The 21,213-nt window shown below is 44.5% G+C and overlaps 2 protein-coding genes across 5 annotated transcripts in view; one reads left to right on the forward strand and one right to left on the reverse strand.

Annotated features, from left to right (window-relative positions):
• Positions 1–2,432: 2,432 nt before the first annotated feature.
• CMPK2 (cytidine/uridine monophosphate kinase 2) lies at positions 2,433–20,577 on the reverse strand. 3 transcript variants are annotated; one of them, XR_002728317.2, is made up of 5 exons: positions 20,371–20,577; positions 17,424–17,538; positions 15,171–15,372; positions 5,554–5,787; positions 2,433–4,097 (listed from the first exon to the last, which is right to left on the reverse strand). XR_002728317.2 is itself a non-coding variant. In XM_023198857.2 (5 exons), exons 1-5 carry the CDS (start codon positions 19,643–19,645, stop codon positions 4,047–4,049), a joined length of 1,176 nt encoding a protein of 391 aa, XP_023054625.1. In that variant the 5' UTR covers positions 19,646–19,849; the 3' UTR covers positions 2,433–4,046. The 3 variants fall into 3 exon arrangements, 2 of the variants coding, with proteins under 2 accessions (XP_023054625.1, XP_023054618.1); XM_023198857.2 differs by lacking the exon at positions 20,371–20,577 and adding an exon at positions 18,974–19,849 and having other exon boundaries at positions 5,652–5,787; XM_023198850.2 differs by lacking the exon at positions 20,371–20,577 and adding an exon at positions 18,974–19,849 and having other exon boundaries at positions 2,441–4,097.
• The window catches only part of RSAD2 (radical S-adenosyl methionine domain containing 2), a 28,237-nt gene continuing 26,791 nt past the window's right edge, over positions 19,768–21,213 (forward strand). For both annotated transcript variants that reach the window (XM_023198876.1, XM_023198882.1), the window contains exon 1: positions 19,768–19,994. In XM_023198876.1, the coding sequence (XP_023054644.1) occupies positions 19,907–19,994 (88 nt within the window). In that variant the 5' untranslated portion in view covers positions 19,768–19,906. The remainder of the gene's footprint in view (positions 19,995–21,213) is intronic.

Raw genomic sequence — 21,213 nt, forward strand, 5'->3', positions numbered from 1 at the left:
CTGAACTTTTAGACTGGCTATAGGAGATATATTGTTCATCTCTGAATGTTTCTGCTTCCTGTAAGGCTGCCTGCTTTTCTGAAACCGTTAGGGTTTGGCTTAAAAGTAGCATAGCATCTCTCCATGTAAGATAAAACATGTTAAATTTTGGAAAGACTCTATACATCTATCAGGGTCATCAGAGAACCTGTCTAAAGTTGGGAATTTCTTAAGTGGCACAACCAGAGGAACTAATGATTTGGCTACTGGGAGTCCCAAATAAGTGAGGCAGGTAGGGCACACAGAAGTTGCATTTGAGGATTCCCCGAAGGGTTTGACTCTTTGATTTTGGGGAATTATCTTTTGTAGGCTTGTCTGACATGGCTGCCCCAAGTGTGGGGTCAACTGTACAATGCTTACAAAGATTTGGGTTGTCTCGCAGGGCAAAGAAAGCTTGTACATAGTAAACCTTGGAACATGTACCCTCCCACCTACAGAAAATATCTAGTTGTTGAATAGTATATTAAAAAAGACTTCCCTTAGAAGACCACGTTTGTTCATCCTCAAGATGGTAAAAAGACCATGTCCTTGTACAATAGAATATGAGCCATTTTATCATCAAAGCCTCAGGGTCAAAGGAGTTCCACTGATTCAGAATGCACTAGAGGGGAGTACAGACTGCAGATGGTTTGTTATCCATCTAATAAGAGATGGGAGGCAAGGCATCCCTCAGTCCCCTTCCTCCTTTCTGTGCTACCCAGGGTGGACAGAAAGAGAGAAAAGGCATTCCCCTTCTCCTTTCTTCTCTCCTCTGGGTCCCTGCAGCCATCATAGGTGCTGCCCCATGGATGCAAGCATACCCTTCACCTATGGATCCAGATGAGCCAGTAGGCAGGGCTAGTCATGCTTACCTGCATAAGGCCCTAGCTTTCCACCCTGCTGGATTCCTAGACCCACTCAGCCCAAAAGGCTCTCAAGGTACCCCAAGAGGCCTAGGAGAGATTATGTAGTAGTTGGGTTTGGGCAAGACTCTTTAATGCAGGGAATGTCCTAATACCATCTGTGGCTTCCCTTGCTATGGCCCCAGTGAAAAATCAGAATTCCACAGGATGGGACTGATTAATATCCAAACATAAAATTCTTTTTAAAAAAAAAATCCCATCGTAGTTGAATGCAGAACAGGTGCCTCAAATGAGCGTAAGAATTGAATGGCTGCCATTCCTTTGATGGGGACAGTACTGAAGCTAAGATCTGTCTTATCAGGATGGCTACCTCCCAACTGTCGAAAGCAGATTATTATTTTTTTTTTTTTTGGTCTACAAATAGGACATGGGGTCTGATCACTGAAAGAGGTACATAAAAGGGAAAAGAATTGGCAAACAAGAGGTTTGGGGCAGAGGAATGACAAGGCTCCCCACAGAAAAGAATTCCTTTCTACTAGGTGGCACTGTAGGGTTAGAAATGTTAGGTAAAAACTCTGACTCCAAATTCTTTTCAGGCAAAAGTTAGAAAGAGAGATTTGGGGTTTGATAGGTTGCCCCCATAGCAAGCCCCCCACCATAACAAAATTAACTTCTCATAAAAGAACTGCTTAAATTCACTGGACAATACTGAACTCTTATATTGGAGGAAAACACAACCCAAACGGAGAGGAAGATATCACTCCGGGTGAAAGATCCTCCCATATGGTGCCATGAATGTCTATTATTGTGGGATAGAAAGGCCCTTACTAGGTGAAAATTTAGAGTGAAGTCTTGAATTCCCTGTTTCCAGGAAATCACAAAAACAACTCTTTGAATTACATTCTTGATTACTAACACACAAACTAACTCTACTCAGGGAGATTATATCCCTGGGTTACAAAAATACCCACAACATTGCATACAAAGAAGAGGTAGGAGACATGATAGCCACAAGAAGAAAGAAGGAAAATGCAATAGGAAAAGAGTGGAAGTCTTTGTGCTGATTCCCTGATGGGCTGTAGGGGACTGGAGTTAGTCCAAGGGCCTTCAGATAACACTGAGGGGGTAGCCCCAGTCAGAAACCTTCAGTTGCCCTGGGACCTTCCAATCCCTCTTGACAGCTAGGCCCTCTGTGAAAGGAAACTAGATTGCAATAGACAAGAAGCCTCAGAAATGTAAGTAAAGGGTGAGAGGTAAAGGTCAACTATTAATCATCCTTCTAATGAATTCCCTTCTTCCCAGCCAATGCACCAGTCCAGGTGTACAAAGAATGAATTACAAAAAGTCTTTAATATTTGTAATGAGGAAATGATATTTAAAATCAAACAATAGCCCTCCCCTTTCTCTGAAAGCACTTTGACCACAAATTCCACTTAGCCTGCCAGCTCACACCTTTCAACTTCCTTTACCAAAATTTCCCTCCTTTATATCACAATATTAAAAGGGAAACTGAAAAAGCACTTTTCAGACAAATCAATATGTACCCAGGATGACAGCACAGACTAGGAAACCACAGCAAAGTTTATTCATGTGCAAGGGACATAAAGATACATTAATTGTTTGTTTTTCCAGGCTGCCAGTATACGTTTTTCAAAATGTTTAAAGTAAATAAAACCAATAATACAGCTAGATACCACACTGCAAAGAACCCTAACGCTATTTATCAGCTTTAAAATACTTTCAACTGAAACCAGTTACATTTTAATATACATAGATATATTATAGAGAAATTACCTATAGCTCTTTTAAAAATCCTATGACATTAACTTGAAACTTTATTAGAATTTAATATTCCATATGCAAACCTGATAAAGCCTTAAATTTAATTATTTGGGGGTAATGTCCTCTTAAGAAATGGTAGATAGGATAAAATAATTTACAGTTTTATCTGCTTTTGAACTGGAAGGAATTTTAGGTAATCACCTGGTTCAACCTACTCCCTAAAGCCACATAGCTCTATAATTTCCCCTTCACTCAGCTACTTTTTTCTATCTAAAGATATCTCAATGCGATTTCATATGTAATCATGAGACATTCAAGTGCAAGATAATTTACCAAGAAATCCCACTCCAAGATCCACTGTACTTACAGAACAAGACAAATTAAGTTTGTGTAATGAAAATACACAACAAACATTGCATTTAGCGTTTTGACTCCACTTTTAATTAGTGAATCATAGCTCCTATGCTGAGGAAACACATATTATGTATAGATCAATATAAATAAATTACTGGATTGGCTAAATGAAATGCATCCAGTTCAATGGAAAATGGGCATTCTATTCAGGGCCATATTTTAGATAAAAAAGAAAAGGAATGTAAATAAGCAAAATATAATTCAGAGAAGGTTGGTATATTTGCGGTTGGAACACCTTGGCTTGAATGTCTTTATATATGACTCAGAAGCCTACCAAAAGGGCTCTGAGCCTCAGACACAAGATCAATGTCTTCGCTGTAAGTGTTCCTTACCCAAAAATGGCCCTGCATTTGGATAGCCAGGACATATAGACAGTCTCTGCAGGAACACTTGGCTCTAGAATTTGGGACTGAGGGAGATGCAGCAAGCCCATCATGATGAGTGCAACCAGATGTGGAAGAAGCCAATGCTAGGCACGTCACGATCTCATCAGCATGCCAGTGTAGGAGAAGGAGGGGCTCCGGAGGCTCCCTGCTGATCCGGAAGATACTCTCTGCTGCTTCTGTGCACCTCGTGCTGTCTGAGTAAGACAGGTCTTCCAGAGATTTGGTAGTGATGAAGTGAAACATATGTTCCAAGAAAATGTTTACTATGCCAGGAAGAAAGCAATTGCTGGCCTCTCACTGGAACATGATGAGAGGGTCCTTTGTGATGACAGGTCCATCAGTCAGAAGAGGGCATGATGGCTGAAGTAAAATGAAGATGCCTGGTCTCCAATTTTCCGCCACACAACATGCTTGTACAACAGAAATTTGGGAACACTGCGTAACAAATGGTGGATGTAGATGTTTCAAACAACATCTAATCTAGTGAGACATGGCACCTGGCCAGAGTAACTACAGTTCGTTAAAACTATTTTGGATTAGGCTTAATACTGTCTGCAGGACCTTTTCTCTGCAGGGGCTGGCATCAACCACATGGCAGCCAGGATTCTCCATCCGCTGGTAGGACATTTCTACCCTGGGGACAGGCAAAACACAAAGAGTTGGTCTACTTTTTCACACAGCTATTTGCATTAATGTTCGTTTCCTACCATAGCATAAACAGCTTGAAGCAAGCTTCCCATGTCATTTATCTCACTGTAACTAGCTTTGCCCACAGAAGACGTTGATGCATTTTGTTTAATAAATAATAAATGAATAATAATGTGTAATAGCTAGAATTTGTTGAATACCTGTTTTCCGCCAAGCATTAGCATTTTGCATGATTTTTCTCATTTAGTTCTCAAAGTGACCTTAGGAGGGAGACTACTGTCATCCCTCTTTTGCAGAGAAGGCAAATGAAGCTCAAAGAATTTAGGTAATTTGTTCAGTGGCAAATTTCCCCCAAGTCTGTGCCCTGCATAATTTTCATACAAGCCAGAGTCCTTAATATATGCATGGGACTCTTCCAATATTTTGCCAGAAATCTACATATCCTTTCCATGCTAGCTAGCCTTCATGTGTACACAGAGTGACTAGTGCCTATTTCTTTATGGAATCCTCACAGCACTGCGGTTAAAACGGGGTGTCGAGGTGGATCGTCTGCACTCACAACTCTGCTTGACTACTTCCTAGCCAAGTGAATTGGTCAAATCTCTTATCCTCTGTGTCTCAGTTTCCTCTCTGGCAAAATGAAGACTGAAACCACACCTCCCTTGCAAATGTTCACTGAAGTTTAATGGAATGAATACAAGTCAACTGCTTAGCACAGTATCTTAACCCACAGCAGCTACCATTATTCATAACATTACTATGTTATGGTAACAGAGCTGTCATTGTTTAGTTAGAGAAAATATTTCTGCTTCAGTTTTTAAAGGCAGTGCTGTAGAACTGATTCATACTCAGTCATGAGGCAGGAGGCCTGGCTAGACTCTCTTCTGCTGTCGTGTTTATAACTTTCTAATTAAAACAAAAACACTGGCTGCAAAATCAGAAAGATTTTAATCCTGGTTTTACTACTGAATAGTTATGTACATCTAGACAAATCACTTAATCCTTTAAGCCTTAAAGTTGTAAACTGTAAAATGCGGCTTTTTCTTCGCAAGGATGACATAACATCATTAAAATGCCAGACACACGGGAAGTATCTAATAGGTAAATGTTACTGTGAGCTCATTATCTAGTGCTCTGTGTGATTTTGCTATGACTGGGGAAACTGAGGCACAGTCACTTACTGTCTTACCCAGGTGCAGCTGTTCCTAGCACAGCCAGGACCAGCGGCAGGGTCTGATCCCTAATCTGATGACCTTTGCTTTAAGATAACAATGCTGCAGACCTGTGGTGACAAGCCCATTGGAAGGGGATGAAGTAACTTAGAGGATGTTGCCTCTTGCATTTGAAAACTGGAAACAGTATCACTTCCTCAATCCTAAAGCCAGTGCCAGTGGCTCATCTCCCTTCAGGAGATGCCGCTCACATTGCATTGGGACACCTACTTCTGACGAAATACACTGTTGGCCTCAAGTTCTGCTTCTTCCCTGGTCTTCTCCATGCCCCGGCCCTGGAGCCTCTGCAACCTCTCCTCAGGACTCACGGTGAGCAGCAGGATGAGATCAGGTTTAAGCAGGTCCTCTGGCCACTGGTATACAGGGTGATGGGCTGGGGGCAGGTGCTGGAGACCCCCACTCACCTCGGTGGCTATGGCATAGGTGGCAGTGCTGTGCCAGTACCTGAGAAGGAATGGGGTAGTGAGTTCTCTGTCTGCAGAAGAAGTCAAAGTAGCATCTGAAAATCAGCAGCCGGGAATGATGAAACCAGGTTTGGCTCTACAGATGGTTTTCTAGTATTGTATAAGTTAAATAAAATTAAATTTTATAAACTAAAAAATGTTATACAATATTGTTTAAAACATAAAATTGACAACAGTAATAATGCAGTGTGTTCTTCACACAGCTCCACTGATGTATCTCAAACTACCATTTAGTGTGGCCTCCGCCATCACATCTTTTTGGTCCTGCTGTCCAAGTTCCTCTATGAAAGAATGGAGGGTGACGGGACGATGAACCTGTTTGGCAGTTCATTTGTATTTAAGGGCTGTGTCTTGGCAGACTAAAAACCTGAAAGGCCGTGTCAGTTCCTACACTGTTTTCACCTTGAACTTGCCAATGAAATTCACCTTCTGGGACCCCTGGGGCAGAGGTCTCTTTGTTTCTCCCAACTATCCAGTCTGCTGATGGTGCCTCAGTATGAGACAGGGAGACAAATACACCCTGCCCAGCTCCACGAAAGTCCTCACTGAGCAAGTCAGTCGCTCTTTCTGCTGGCTGTTTTAAAAAGTAATTTGGGGGGAGGAAAACAAAGTCATTACCATAAACAAAACTCAAATCAGTCTCTATTTAAAAATGCCTAGTGGCTTCCTCCTACCTACAGGAAATGCTTGGTCTCCTGGTAAGACCCAGATCATCCCTCCTGGTCTGTACCTGCTTACCTTTTCCTCTGGTGAGAGTGATGTTCTCCACCAGCAAAACTCTCCTTCCCTTCAGATTCCTAGGAAGCCCCCAAGCAGAATTGATTGTTTTCTCCTCTGTGCTCTCAAAATTCTTTAAACGTGACTCTACTGAAAAACTCCTCGTTGCAAATTAGAGCTACTTGTTACAAGTGTAATATCTATTGTCTCCTCCATTAGGTAATTTCTTGAGTGGGAAATAATTTTTAGTAATGCATGTCTGGCACATAATAGATATGCAAAGAATGAACGTTCTTTGGGTGTATAAAGGAATAAACGAATTAGAACAATTTCATTTATTGGCATAGCGTATTATACTCTTGCCCTGTTCATGCCATCTTCCAATTTTAAGTGACTAAATGGACAATTCAGATCCAATATAAAAAGACCATCACCAACAATCAATATTTATGATATAAACATTCCAACGTAGAGTTACCCAGGGGCCCCTCCTCATCTGTATTTTCAAATTACCACCTTCAGTTTTTTGTTTTTTTGTTTTTTTGTTCTTGGTGTTTTTGAGATGGAGTCTCACTCTGTTGCCCAGGCTGGAATGCAGTGGCACGATCTCAGCTCACTGCAACCTTTGCTTCCCAGGTTCCAGCAATTCTCCTGCCCCATCCTCCCAAGTAGCTGGGATTACAGGCATGCACCACCATGCCCAGCTAATTTTTGTATTTTTAGTAGACATGGGGTTTCATCATGTTGGCCAGGCTGGTCTCAAACTCCTGACCTCAGGTGATCCACCCGCCTTGGCCTCCCAAAGTGCTGGAATTACAGGTGTGAGCCACCATGCCTGGCCCAATTCTTTAAAATCCTAAAATTTTGATCATTTTAGAATTGAGGAACTCCTCTCCACAGTGGAAAGTACACAGTGGTATCCACATAATAAATTCCCTGTGTCACCTGAACTGTGTGTCATTCTGCCTGTGCCCCCCGCCCCACTTGTTTTGTAGATGTAGGTAAAAGTCATCTTAGCTGATACAGCCTCAATCTCCTGATCTGGAAAACAGAGATCATGCAAGGTTTGTTTTCCTTCCATAGTTGTTGCAACCTCTCCTCTGGACCTCTGTGCTTTAAAAAAAACTGTATCACACTGTTACTATAAGATAAATGTCTAATTCTTATCAGACACTGGTTATAACTAAAGCCAGATCATTGCAAATTATGATAACAGAATACAGGACAGCACTGAAAAGGACGCAAGTAAAAAATTCACTTGTGAGTTGATAATCTCGACACCATTCATCCTTCAAAGCCCTTGCTCACCTCCAAAAGTGTGCTCTGAGAGCTTTAGGCCACTGCGAGCTCCTGTGAGTTCTGCCTGGACACCTCCCTATGTGTTACTTACCCAACTCCTGTTACTCACAAACTTGTACTTTCAGCTTCTCTGTCAGACCGATTTTGTCCCGCAAGCTCAAAAAAGCCAATCAGGGTCTCAGTTTTCTTTTTCTGGTACTTAGACTATAATTTACACCATGGTCTGCGCATGCTCCAGATTCACTGAATTAAATGCCCATTGATGAATACAGAGTCTGATATCATCTTATTTTTAAAGTCTTCTTTATTGTAGAAAAATCACCAGCAAGAATAGATTTTTCAAGGTAATGGGGTGATTAAGTCTCCAACCCTAACCACAATCCCGTTAAAAATTACTGTCTCTCATATTTTTCAGCTAGATGATGGTATTGTCTAAAGTGGGTTTCATTAAAATCTTTAAACATGAACAAAACCCACAAAGACAACAAATAACTGCTCTTTTCTTTTCATCTGACAAGGTGATACAGGATTTCTTTAAAGAACTAAATTGCAGACAATTCACACACACAAAGAAGACAAATCAAGGGAAGAATTAGGGACCTGTTTTCTATAGAGTTCTCCCATTGACAATACAGCTGCTTGTTTTAAATAATCACACCCTTAGCCCATCAATTTCAGACACTTCCCACTCTTTAGTATTCTCCAATCCTGCCGTCAGGGAAGCCACATTTATGCTGGTATTTATTCATGTTCAAATCAAAAGCAATTTGCCAACACATACACAGCTCATATTATAATGCTTTATATTTTAATAGCAATTTCCTATTTTCAGGGCACTTCCACACACATCCGCTCACTGAATCTTCATCACAACTCCTGACCGTAGGAAGGGAAGGGGGCATGAGTATCCCCACTTAACAGATCAGAAAACTGGGGAACAGAGCGCAGAAATCCCTGCCTGCACACAGTGGCCAGTGCTGCTTCAGGATCCGCAGGCATCCTAGGAAATAATGTACCTCGAAAGTCATACCCTGCTGGGAAAACCTTAGTTTTTTCAGTGCTTTTCAGTCCTTTTCAGTGCTATCCTGTATCCTGTTATAATTTGCAATGATCCAGCTTTAGTTATAACCAGTGTCTGATAAGAATTAGATATTTATCTTATAGTAACAGTGTGATATAGTTTTTTAAAATAGTTTTGATACAGGACTGTATCAAAAAAGATTCAATTTGGTTTGGTTCTTCGTCCTTACCAAAATCTCCTGCCAAAGTGTATTAGGTTGGTGCAAAAGTCATTGCAGTTTTCGCCATTTAGAATAATATCAAAACCCACAATGACTTTTGCACCAACCTAATAATTCTCATTGTTGGAGATGAGGCCTGGTGGGAGTTGATTGGATCATGGGGGCAGACATCCCCCTTGCTGTTCTCGTGATGGTGAGTGAGTTGTCACAAGATCTGGAGGTTTAAAATGTGTAGCACTTCCCCCGGCTTGCTCACTTTGGCTCTCTCTCTCTCTCTCTCTCCTGTTGCCATTGTTTCCTCTTCAACTTCTGCCATGATTGTACGCTTCCTTAGGCCTCCCCAGCCATGCCTCCCATATAGCCATGCAGAACTGTCAGTCAACTAAACCTCTTTTCTTTATAGATTACCCAGTCTCAGGTATGTCTTTATAGCAGTGTGAGAATGAACTAATACAGATATCACATATGATAACATTGGGCACATTAACAATAGGGCAAAAACATTTTCCAGGCAAAGCATTCCCATAAATGATCGAGATTTCGTATCCTCAGTTCATCCCAAGATTCCACATAACTTGCCAACTTTGAAATTCTTATTGTGTTATCCCCATTGCCATTCCCATTGTCATCCCAGGGTTAAAACGACTCATGGGCCATCACAGTCTGGACTATAGCAACAGCCTTCTAGCTGATTCTTTTTCCTTTCCTGCCCCTCCCCCACCACACACTTTATTCTCCACATGCACTCAGGGCGGTCTCTTGATGGAATATTTCAGACATACAGAAAAGTGTACAGAGAAAGATATAGTTTCAAGAAAGGAGTAGTAGTTCTGTGTCCCAATATCACAAATCAGCTTTTCAGTGACCAGCTTACCCACCAGGAGCAAGTGGAAAAGCTAGAGGAGTCAAAATTAAAACCTGCTAATACTAAATGTCAACAGGGTTGTTAGTCACAGGGACTTGACAAACACTGCTGTTGGGAGGGGAGGAGACTCAACATTCTTTCAACCCCTTCAGAATACTTTTTGCAACACCTTCCAAACCTGAATAGCCACAAATCCCATGCCCCTGCAGTTCTGTTCCTGGGAACCTATGCAACAGAATGGCATCCATATGTGCACCAAAAATGTATGAAATTTAGTTCACAATAACAGAGACAAATCTTCAAAACACATGTGGTATGAAAGAAGTCAGGCACAAACAGAACTCCACACCTAACAAATAGTTGCATTTGTAGGCAGTTTAAGAACAGGCAGAACTAATATATGGCTATGTCAGTTGGGACAGTCACCACCCCTAGGGATGAAATGGGCAATGACTGGGTGGGGGCAGAACAGGGGTGTAGGGGCTGTGGCAGGCTCTCATTCTTGATCTGGGTACAGGTGACTTGACTGTGTTGACTTCTTGAAATTCCTTGAGATTTACATTTATGATTAATGTTATTTACCAACTATGCCATACTTCAATGCAATTGCTTATGTTTACAAAAATAAGTAAATCTTTGGAGACAATGAACATTCAAGAAATGTTAAGAAATAATCCAATCACAATCGAAGTCCTTCTGAACTCCTTATCAACCACATTTATCTCTACTTCCCAGAGAACAACTTTCTTAAATCTGCTGTTCAACATCCTTTCATTTCTCTACTCTTTGCAGTATGAATAACTGTGAGTGTATTCTACTGAACGTCTTTCGGCAACTTGATGTTTTCATTCAACATTATGGTTTTGTAATGTGTGCGCTCTCATGCATTGCACAACATATTTACACTGTTGCTGTATGGTTCTCCACCTTATTTATTTATTTTTTTTTGAGACGGAGTCTCGCTCTGTCGCCCAGGCTGGAGTGCAGTGGCCGGATCTCAGCTCACTTCAAGCTCCGCCTCCCAGGTTCACGCCATTCTCCTGCCTCAGCCTCCTGAGTAGCTGGGACTACAGGCGCCCGCCACCTCGCCCGGCTAGTTTTTTTGTATTTTTAGTAGAGACGGGGTTTCACCGTGTTACCCAGGATGGTCTCGATCTCCTGACCTCGTGATCCGCCCGTCTCGGCCTCCCAAAGTGCTGGGATTACAGGCTTGAGCCACCGCGCCTGGCCGGTTCTCCACCTTATAAATATGCTGGTATTTATTCATGCTTTCTCCTGTTGATGGGCTTTAGGTTTTTCAAATTTTGTAACAGTATGAAGGAAGCTGAAAGAAACTTTTGTGAGTGTTTCTTCAACAGGCAGGAGCAATCTTCCACTTTGCTACATCTTCTCAAACTGCTCTCCAAGTGATTATGCCAGTATCATATGATATGCTCGGACCAGCATCATATGAGAGTTTCTGTTGATCCATATCATATGAGGAAACTTTTAGTTACAGTAGTTTCACCAACTAGATGGGAGTAAAATGAAATCCAGATGGGAGTAAAATGGAATCTCACAGTGACTGTAATCTTTTCATCCCTCTGCCATTGTGATGTAAGTTCAGTATGACCTACTTGTCATATTCTTTCTTATAGTATTCTTAAAGCTATTTTTTTCTTCTTTTTGTTTTATTGTTTTTGGGATTCTTTTTTTGAGACAAGGCCCCTCTTGCTCTGTCACCCTCTTGCTCTGTCATCCTCTTGCTCTGTGATTGTAGCCTTGACCTCCTGGGCTTAAGGGATTCTCCTTCCTGAGTCTCCTAAGTAGCTGGGACTACAACTGGGTGCCACCATACCCAGCTATTTTTTTTTTTTTTTTTGTAGAGATGAGGTCTCACTATGTTATCAAGGCTGGTGCTGAACTCTTGGGCTCAAGCACTCTTCCCACCTCAGCCTTCCAAAGTGCTTGGATTACAGGTGTAAGCTACTGCTCCTGACCTAAAGCTATTTCTTACAGATGAATTTTTAAAGTACATATCAGTTTATGTCTCTCCTTTATCAAAAACATTCCAGTGGCTCCCCAGTGCACTCAGAATAAAATCCACTCTATGCCATGGCCTACAGGCCCTACAGATCTGCCCCAACCTTCCTCTTCCCATTCATCCACAAAGCACCTCCTCATCTACTACGTTTCCAGAACATAGACCATTTTCTAGTTGTCAGATATGTTAGCTTATTTCAGTTCAGTCTTAGCTTCATTCTTGTAGATTCCTCTCTTCACACTGCTTTCTGTTACCTGGAAATTTTCACATTTGGGCATTTTTTTTTTTAAATCAGGGCTCTGACTAATGGTGCTTTCTCAGACAGGCCTTCCTAAACCATATCTAGTGGGAGGTTAGCCATTTTCTGCACATTACTTTGATTTTTCCTTTTCCCTGCATTTATCATGCTTTGATATTGTCTTACCTCATCTTATATATTATTTTATGTATTTGTTCACTTGATACTTTTCTTCTCCTAAAATGTTAAGTTTGCTCAATGAAAGTAGGGAATAATCTATCTCATTGTTATGGTTTGGCTGTGTTCCCTCTCAAATCTCAGCTTGAATTCCCACATGTTGTTGGAGGGATCCAGTGGGAGGTAATTGAATCACAGAGGCAAGTCTTTCCCATACTGTTCTCATGTTAGTGAATAAGTCTCATGAGACCTGATGGTTTTAAAAAGGGGAGTTTCCCTACACAAGCTCTCTACTCCTGTCTGCTGCCATGTGAGATGTGTCTTTTACCTTCCACCATGACTATGAGACCTCAGCAACATCGAACTGTAAATCCACTAAACCTCTTTCTTTTGTAAATTGCCCAATCTTGGGTATGTCTTTATCAGCAGTGTGAAGTGAACCAATACAGTAAATTGGTACCAGAAGTGGGGTGCTGCTGAAAAGATAACCAAAAATGTGGAAGTGACTTTGGAACTGGGTAACAGGCAGAGATTGGAGCAGTTTGGAGGGCTCAGAAGAAGACAGGAAAATGTGGGAAAGGTTGAACTCCCTAAAGATCTATTCAATGGCTTTGACCAAAATGCTGATAATGATATGGACAATGAAATCCAGGCTGAGGTGGTCTCAGATGGAAATGAGGAACTTGTTGAGAACTGGAGCAAAAGTAACACTTGTTATGCTTCAGCAAAGACACTGGCAGCATTTAGCCCTTGCCCTAGAGATTTGTGGAACTTTGAACTTGAGAGAGATAATTTAGGGTATCTGGTGGAAGAAATTTATAAGCAGCAAAGCATTCAAGAGGTGACTTGGGTGCTGTTAAAGGCATTTAGTTTTAAAATGGAAAAGAGCATAAAATTTTGGAAGATTTGCAGCCTGACAATGTGACAGAAAAGAAAAACCCATTTTCTAAGGAGAAATTCAAGCTGGCTGCAGAAGTTTGCATAAGCAATGAGGAGCCAAATGTTAATCACCAAGACAATGGGGAAAATGTCTCAAGGGCATGTCAGAGACCTCTGCTGCAGCCCCTCCCATCACAGACCCAGAGGTTTAGGAGGAAAAAAATGGTTTTGTGGGCCCAGGGTCCCTCTGGGGTGTGCAGCCTAGAGACTTGGTGCCCTGTGTCCCAGTCACTCTAGCCTTGAGCAAAAGAGGCCAAGGTACAGTTCAGGCTCTTGATTCAGAGGGGGCAAGCCCCAAGCCTTGGCAGCTTCCGTGTGGTATTGAGCCTGAGGTTTGGGAAGTCAAGAATTGAGGTTTGGGAACCTCCGCCTAGATTTCAGAGGATGTATGGAAATGCGGGGATGTCCAGGCAGAAGTTTGCTGCAGGAGTGGGGCTCTCATGGAGAACCTCTGCTAGGGCAGTGCGGAAGGTAAATGTGGGGTTGGAGACCCCACACTGAGTCCCTACTGGGGCACTGCCTAGTGGAGCTGTTTGAAGAGAGTCACTGTCCACCACACCCCAGAATGGTAGATACACCGACAGCTTGCACCATGCACCTGGAAAAGCTGCAGATAACACCAGCCTGTGAAAGCAGCAACGAGGGGGGCTATACCCTGCAAAGCCACAGGGATGGCACTGCCCAAGACCATGAGGACCCACCTCTTGCATCAGCATGATCTGGATGTGAGAAATGGAGTCAAAGGAGATAATTTTGGAGCTTTAAGATTTGACTACCCAGCTGGATTTCAGACTTGCATGGAGTCTGTAGCCCCTCTGTTTTGGTCAATTTCTCCCATTTGTAATGGTTGTATCTAGGAAGTAACTAACTTGCTTTTGGTTTTACAGGTTCATAGGTGGAAGAGACTTGCCTTGTCTCAGATGAGACTTTGGCTGTGGACTTTTGAGTTAATGCTGAAATGAGTTAAGAGTTTATGGGACTGTTGGAAAGGCTTGATTGGTTTTGAAATGTGAGGACACGAGATTTGGGAGAGGCCAGGAAGGGAGTGATATGGTTTGGCTGTGTCCTCACCCAAATCTCATCTTGAATTCCCATGTATTGTGGGAAGGACCCGGTGGGAGGTAATTGAATCATGGGGGCAGGTCTTTAACATGCCATTCTCATGATTGGGAATAAGTCTTACAAGGTCTGATGGTTTTAAAAAGGGAAGTTTCCCTGCACATGCTGTCTACTCTTGTCTGCCGCTATGTGAGATGTGCTTTTTACCTTCCACCATGATTGTGAGGCCTCCCCAGCCCCATGGAATTCTAAGTCCATTAAACCTCTTTCTTTTGTAGATTGCCCAATCTCAGGTATGTCTTTATCAGCAGCATGAAAATGGACTAATACTCTGGTTTATCATTGAATCCTCTGAATTGAGACTAGTCTTTGGCACACAGGAGGTGTCCAGTAAGTATTTGTTGAATGAGCCAATGAACAAATGAATGACTGAAAGTATAGACTCATTAATGTCCCCAGTATGCTATTTCCAGCTTATCTTGGCAAGTTACTTTACCTTTCTGAGATCTACAGTTCTCATCAGTAAACTGGGAGTAGCATTTAACATTCACCTACCCAAGTTATAGTTCCAGATACTAGTATTACATATGTAATTCTCTAGCAAATGCCAGTGCCTGGTATAGGTAATTAACAATTCATAAGCAGAATTCCTATTATTATCATAATACAGTTTTTTAAAATTGTGACTTAAACACAATTTTTTCCTGGCATATACATGTATGTATACACACACACACACACACACACACACACACTCTTATATATTAGGGAGAAAATGCCTAATTCAAGGCATCTTTATACCCACCTGTCTACAATCACAGGAGATTTGGCAGATTCTTTAGCTATTTCAGAGGCCACAATATAATTGCCCAAAGAATAAAAAGCTCTTCTAATGATAGTTGGTTCATCATCAAAGATTTTCCTCCATTGGCCAATGCAAGAGGGTGGTGACTTTAAGAGGACAGCCTTAAGCGAATCTGCAACTGACTGGGTCACCGTGGTTTTACCTGCGGATCATATACGAAGTATATACATCTTAACCACAGCCCAAAAGTTAATATTGATGTAGAAAGAGCACAGACATTCTCTCCACCTGCAAATCAAATGAGCAGACTAAATAACAGGATTCTTTATAAAAAGCTATAGACCCATAGGAAGGTAGGATTCCTCTGTGTGGTATTAGGAAACCTGGAGGAAAAACTCTCGTTAGTGATCAAATCTGATATTGGGAGTCTAGATACAAGAGCCCCTTTTATGTGTGACTTTTATTCCCAGCAGCCCAGCTACTGCTTACCCTCTTACCATGTTCCCAACCCTGAAGACTTTCTCTTGTCTTACTGTCTGTAGTTGATGAACCCACACCTGGCATCCACAGCGACTCTTCTCGCCCCTCCTCTCTTTCTACCTTCTTCATACCCTGCTTCCACTTCTGTGCAATCCCTTTCCAATTTCCAGGCCTGGTTCTACCACTCACTCCTGTGCTTGCCCCTTTGGGCTTGGCCTTTAGAGCTTCTGTATCTGCTTTAGGCTTCAGCCTTCTCCTCAAAGGCACTGCTCAGGCCTCATTGACTTTCTGACTCCCCCTTGCACGACCTCAGGTGACAGATTAGCCCCTTCCCAGAGCCCATCTCACAATTCTCAGCTGCTGCCTGGAGCTCAGGACAGGTGGTGATGAGAAGATGATCCACTCCAGCAAACTGCGCACTAGTTTCTCTGAGCTCCTACTGTTTTGATTTATTTATAAGTTTCTCTATCACACACTTAACACTTCATTGCCAACTATCTATTTTCTTTTTTTCTTGGGTTGTCAGGATGGACCTTAACAGTAGCTACCATTTCTCAGTGTCTACTAGGAGCCAAGTACTCAGGACGTTATGCTCCTAATTCTCCCAGAGACCCTGCAAAGTAATTATTATTCAATCATCTTACAGATGAAGAAACTGAGCACTGGAAAAGTTAACAAATTTACCCAAACTCGCCCTCCTGGCAGGCCTTGGTGCAGGATGCAAATGCAGGGCAGACAGAACCACTAGCCTGTGTTCTTTCTGCCACTCTACACTATCTCCTTGTAACATTTGTATGTGTGGATGCTTGTGTTGAGGCAGAATTTTTATATCTCCTGTAATCCCACCAAATCTAAATTAGCTGTGGGTACAAAATAAATGATCAACAAAACACATCAACTGAAGGATTGATGGTGTTACAATTCCCTCTGCAGCTGAAAGAAACTATCACTGGTCCTGGGCACAGCCAGTACACCTGAGTGATGACAGCTGGTCTCCCTGAGGGCCAGGACACGGCCCAATCCTTCATATGGAACCAGGATGGTCAACATGGGCCACATCTCCCTAGCTGGGTACACAAGTGCCTCTATATGGAAATTGCCTTTTATATTATTAAAAGTCTGTAGCCCTCAAGTTTACACAGGAGGAGAAACTCCTGTGCTGAACCACTCAGATGCTAGTTCTCCAGCTTCAACCCTCCCCTTGGTGTGTCCTGGGCCACAGTAGCAGCACTTCTGCCCCTTTTGTACTTTGGGCTAATGTGAGCACACATTGTATTTTGCCCTCAGTTTGACAGCTCAGAAGGCTTTTTTTCTTCCATTTCCTAGTTCTTCTACATTTTGCTCCAGAACAATCTCTGAATTGCCTGTGGTTCCTGGACACACCACCCTGGTTCAAGCCCCTGCACCTTTGCCCATGCTATTTCTTCTGTCTGGAGGATGTTACCTGCTTTCATCACCTGACTAACTCCTATCTGTACTTAAAATACAATCCAGGTATCACGCACTCCACCCCACAAAGCCCACAGAGGCCAGATTCAGTGCCCTTCCTCTGTTTCGCCAGACCACTGAGGGTTTGCGCCCACACATCATGCTGCTTCCTATTGAAGGTCTTATTCATCTCTGCATCCCAGGGCCTGCCTAGCACAGGGCCTGCCACACAGTAGGGGCACACAGAAGGCTCCATACAGAGTTTTGTTTTGCAGGAAGTATTTCTGTTTCTGCACCTAATCAGTTAGTGTCATTGCCTATAACTAAAAGGTAATATTATCTTACCCGTGGCATCCAGTCCTTCGATGGCAACAACCTGGAACTTTCCTTTCTGGACCTGTTTTGGGCACTGGTCGACCAGGTCAAGCACCGCCCGGGCTTCAGGAATAAAGGAGGTACACTGTGAAACAACGTCTATCCGTCAGCAATGAAGCCAGGGGGCTTTTGCAGAAATCACACCTAAATTGCTGAGCACAAGATTGCCGCATGCTTATAGGCCTAAGTTATACTGAGAACGTGCCAGACCATGGAAATTCAGAGTATTTGATGCTAGGATGGACTGGAGTGTTTTATTTTATATCAAGTAGCCAAGGCTTGAAACAGCTGTCCCTCTTTGGATGGCTCGGTGGCATGCAGCCCTCACTGAGCAGCTCTGAGAAAGGCCAGGCAAGGCACATCATTAGTGTCCTGTGACACAGCAACATGGAACTACACGCCCACTGGGAACACAGTGTCACAAGAATGGGAAATCAGCTACACAGTGAGCTGGAGACAGCAGTCTGCATCTGCAGCATGTCCTCTCCTAGCCACTCAGGGGACTGAGCAAAAGAGCCAAGCACAGCAATCACGAAGCCAGCAGGGCAGCGTCCCGCTGGGAATTTCCAGTTCCTCAATGTGCATTATCTCACTGCATGCTCACAGCAACTCACAGCGAGGCTCAGACACTTATGTGCTTGCTCTGAGCAAGGCAATCTTCTAAGTGCTTTACAAGTATTCAGTTGCCAATCTCTGTGATAGCTTTGACGTGGTGGTTGGGGGTACTATTAGAATTCCTAGTGTATGAATTAAGGAAACTGAGGCAGAGAGTTGCAGAAACTTGCTCAAAATGACACAGTTAATAAATGCCAGAGTTTAAATGTAAATGCACGTGGTTGATCTTGCACTCTAAACTGCTCCATAGCGCTGTCCCGTAAGCTTGGAAAATATTCCCAAGATCCATGGGGCATCCTCAGGGGTCATCTGTGTCACAGGAGGAAATCTGCCTAGCCTGCGACCAGAAAGAATCTTCAGTCTCTTTCTTTGAGTACCTGCTGTGAGTCAGATGTTTCCTTAATCATCAGGACAACACCGCAAGGTGGGAATTGCACAAGTCAAAGGGCAAAACTTAGAGTAGTTGAGTAACCTGCACAAGGTTCACGACCAGTCGGTAGGTAAACACTAAGTCTAAATTTCTTAAACCGCCTAAACTTATGCATTTTCTTTTTCACCCCAAGATCCTTGAATGGTGATCATCAGCAAATAAAATTACTTCCCAGCTGGCATTATTTTCCCTTACTCCCGGCAACCCCTTCACTCCCTCTGTAGTGCTGGTGGGATGCTTTTACAGCAAGCATCGCGTGGCGGGGTGTAGGTCTATGTTCCACATCAGGTTGGAAGATCCTTGCAAACAAGAATCTTGAAAGAGTTGCCTGACATACAGGACACCTTCCCTACCTGATCTGCGAACGGAAATAAGCGAAGCACCCAGGCAAGAACCGGCTTTACAGACCAGCCTCTTGGTCCAGTTCTCTGGTCTGAAGGGTTCAGATGCCACACTGGGCGCTGGAAACTCTTACCTCCTCCAAAACGGCCCGAGCAGCTTCCCGGTCCGGGAAGACTACGGAACTAGGCAAGTCTGGAACCACCGGGTGCAGCGGGGGCTCCGGGGCGGGCACGACCTGTGCGCAGGCCACCTGCAGCCGTCTGCCGTCTTGCACCTCCCAGAGGCGCTGCCACAGCTGGCCGCGCGGGTCGGCCTCGAACTCGCCCAGATGCGGGCGTGGTGCCTCCTGGCAGGCGCCCAGCAGCTCCAGCAGCGCTTGTCGGGTGTCAGGGCCATCCAGGGGGTCGCGCAGCAGGAAGCCTTGCTGCGCGCCGGCCTGGCCGCCCGGGCAGTAGCAGAGCAGCCTGAGCAGCTGGCACCGCTGGAAGGGGCCGCGACGCAGCTGGTGCAGCAGGCGTTGGTGCAAACGCGCCGCCCGGACTCGGGCCCCGCAGCCGGCGTCCGGGGTCACCGGCACGCACAGCGAGTAGCTGCGCTCCGGGGGCCCCAGCAGCGCCGCCAAGCGGGGGTCGGGGGCGTCTGCGTCGCCAGGGTCATCGGCGCCCAGGGCGAAATGAGCCAGGGTGCAGTCGGGGAGCTCCAGGACGAAGCGGCGCGGCGGAGCCATGGCCCCAGCGCAGACCCCCCGCCGCCCGAGCAGCTGCCCCGAGAGTGGCCGGCGCAGAAGCGGGCGGGCGAAGGCCATGGGCGTCTCGGCGACGCTGCCCTCGGCCCCGCCTCGGAAATGAAACCCGGCGGGAGCCAGGCGTCGGCGGGAAACGAAACCCAGCGGGAGCCAGGCGCCGGTGGGAAACGAAACCGAAGCGTTGCGGGGAAACGAAAGCCAGAGGCCCCGGCGGGGCAGGAGCCCTGAGGCTGGCGCGCTCTTCCGGCCTCTCTTCCTGGCCGCGAGATTTGCGCAATAAACAGCCGGCGCTCGGGAGCAAACGCTCGGCCCCGGGGCCGCATGTCCGCGGCGCCGCCGGCCTGCGCGGTCCCCAAGCGCAGGCTCCCGGGGCTGACACCGAATGAGGCCCTGCGTCCTCGGCCCCAAGGTAGCTTCGTGTGCGTTCTGCGGGTGGCTGGCGGTCCCGACCCTGGTTTGAGTTGCTCCTCTGCGGCATATGCCGGGTGCATGGAAGGGGGCGGGGGTGCACGCGCGAGGGACAGAGGGACAGAGAAGTCCCTTCCCGGTGTATGTAACTGGCTCTTCAGCGCCCACGTGCAGGCACACTACTGCCCTTGGATGACTGACCAGGCCCTGCAGACCGTGGGCCCCCTCCCCGACCTCAACTCCTAGCTTTGACCACGCGTCCCCGCCCCTCTAATCCTGCAGAGCTGCTTTCCTGCGGGAACAGGGCCCAGTTCTGGCTCTTCTCTCTCCTGTATCTTATCTCACTTGTTCACTCACTCACCTGTGCACCCACTCACCTGTGTACAAGCTTCTCCCTCTTCCCGGAATTGCCCTCTCCTTTTTGCTGACTCCAGCTGGGAAGTGTCGCCCAGATTGGCACCTCGAAATCGCCTTTCACCCACCAAATTGAAGTTTCCTGCACTAAGGTGACGTGTGTCAGGATAGCACCCTCTGCCTGCCACAGTCCAGCCTCAGCACTGTTGCTACCTAACAGTGTAACTGCCCTACATGTGTGTAACAGTGTGTGCCCAGTTATATGGATATTTTATTCTGTGTTTAATCATTAACTGATGGCTTTTAAAAATGATATCAAACAAACCAAAAACAAAAGGATAATATTCTCCAGGGAAATGCTCTCAAAAATTTATAATTGAGACAAAGATTGAAAACATTAGATGAGCTGAGAGCAGTTATATTTTTTGTGTCTTAATAATTTTAGACTTAAACTTGGGATTATGTTTAATTCTGAAAAAAAGTATTTTAACAAATGTGAAATATAGATAGGTGGTTGGAGTGTGGGTTAATAGGCTAAGAAGAATTAGGAGTTTAAAATTTTTTAGCTCTTTGAGAATAGAATAATTTATCAGGAATTTCACTTTTGGACGTTTCGCATGTGCGAATGGTTTCACGTGTATGTAGTATATGAAAGTAAGAGTCTCCCAGTCACTCCCTTTTCTTCTCTAAGACAGTACTGCATCCTCAAGCCTGCTTGACGTTTTCCCTGTGCCATCCACTTCTCTGGATGTATTAGTCTATCTGGGCTGCCATAACAAAATACCACAGACTGGGCAGCCTAAACAATAGAAAATTTATTTTCTCAAAGTTCAGGTGGCCGGAGAAGTTGGAGATCAAGTTGCCAT

The sequence above is a fragment of the Piliocolobus tephrosceles genome, chromosome 15 (genome assembly GCF_002776525.5).
Source record: "Piliocolobus tephrosceles isolate RC106 chromosome 15, ASM277652v3, whole genome shotgun sequence".
Lineage (NCBI taxonomy): Eukaryota > Metazoa > Chordata > Mammalia > Primates > Cercopithecidae > Piliocolobus > Piliocolobus tephrosceles.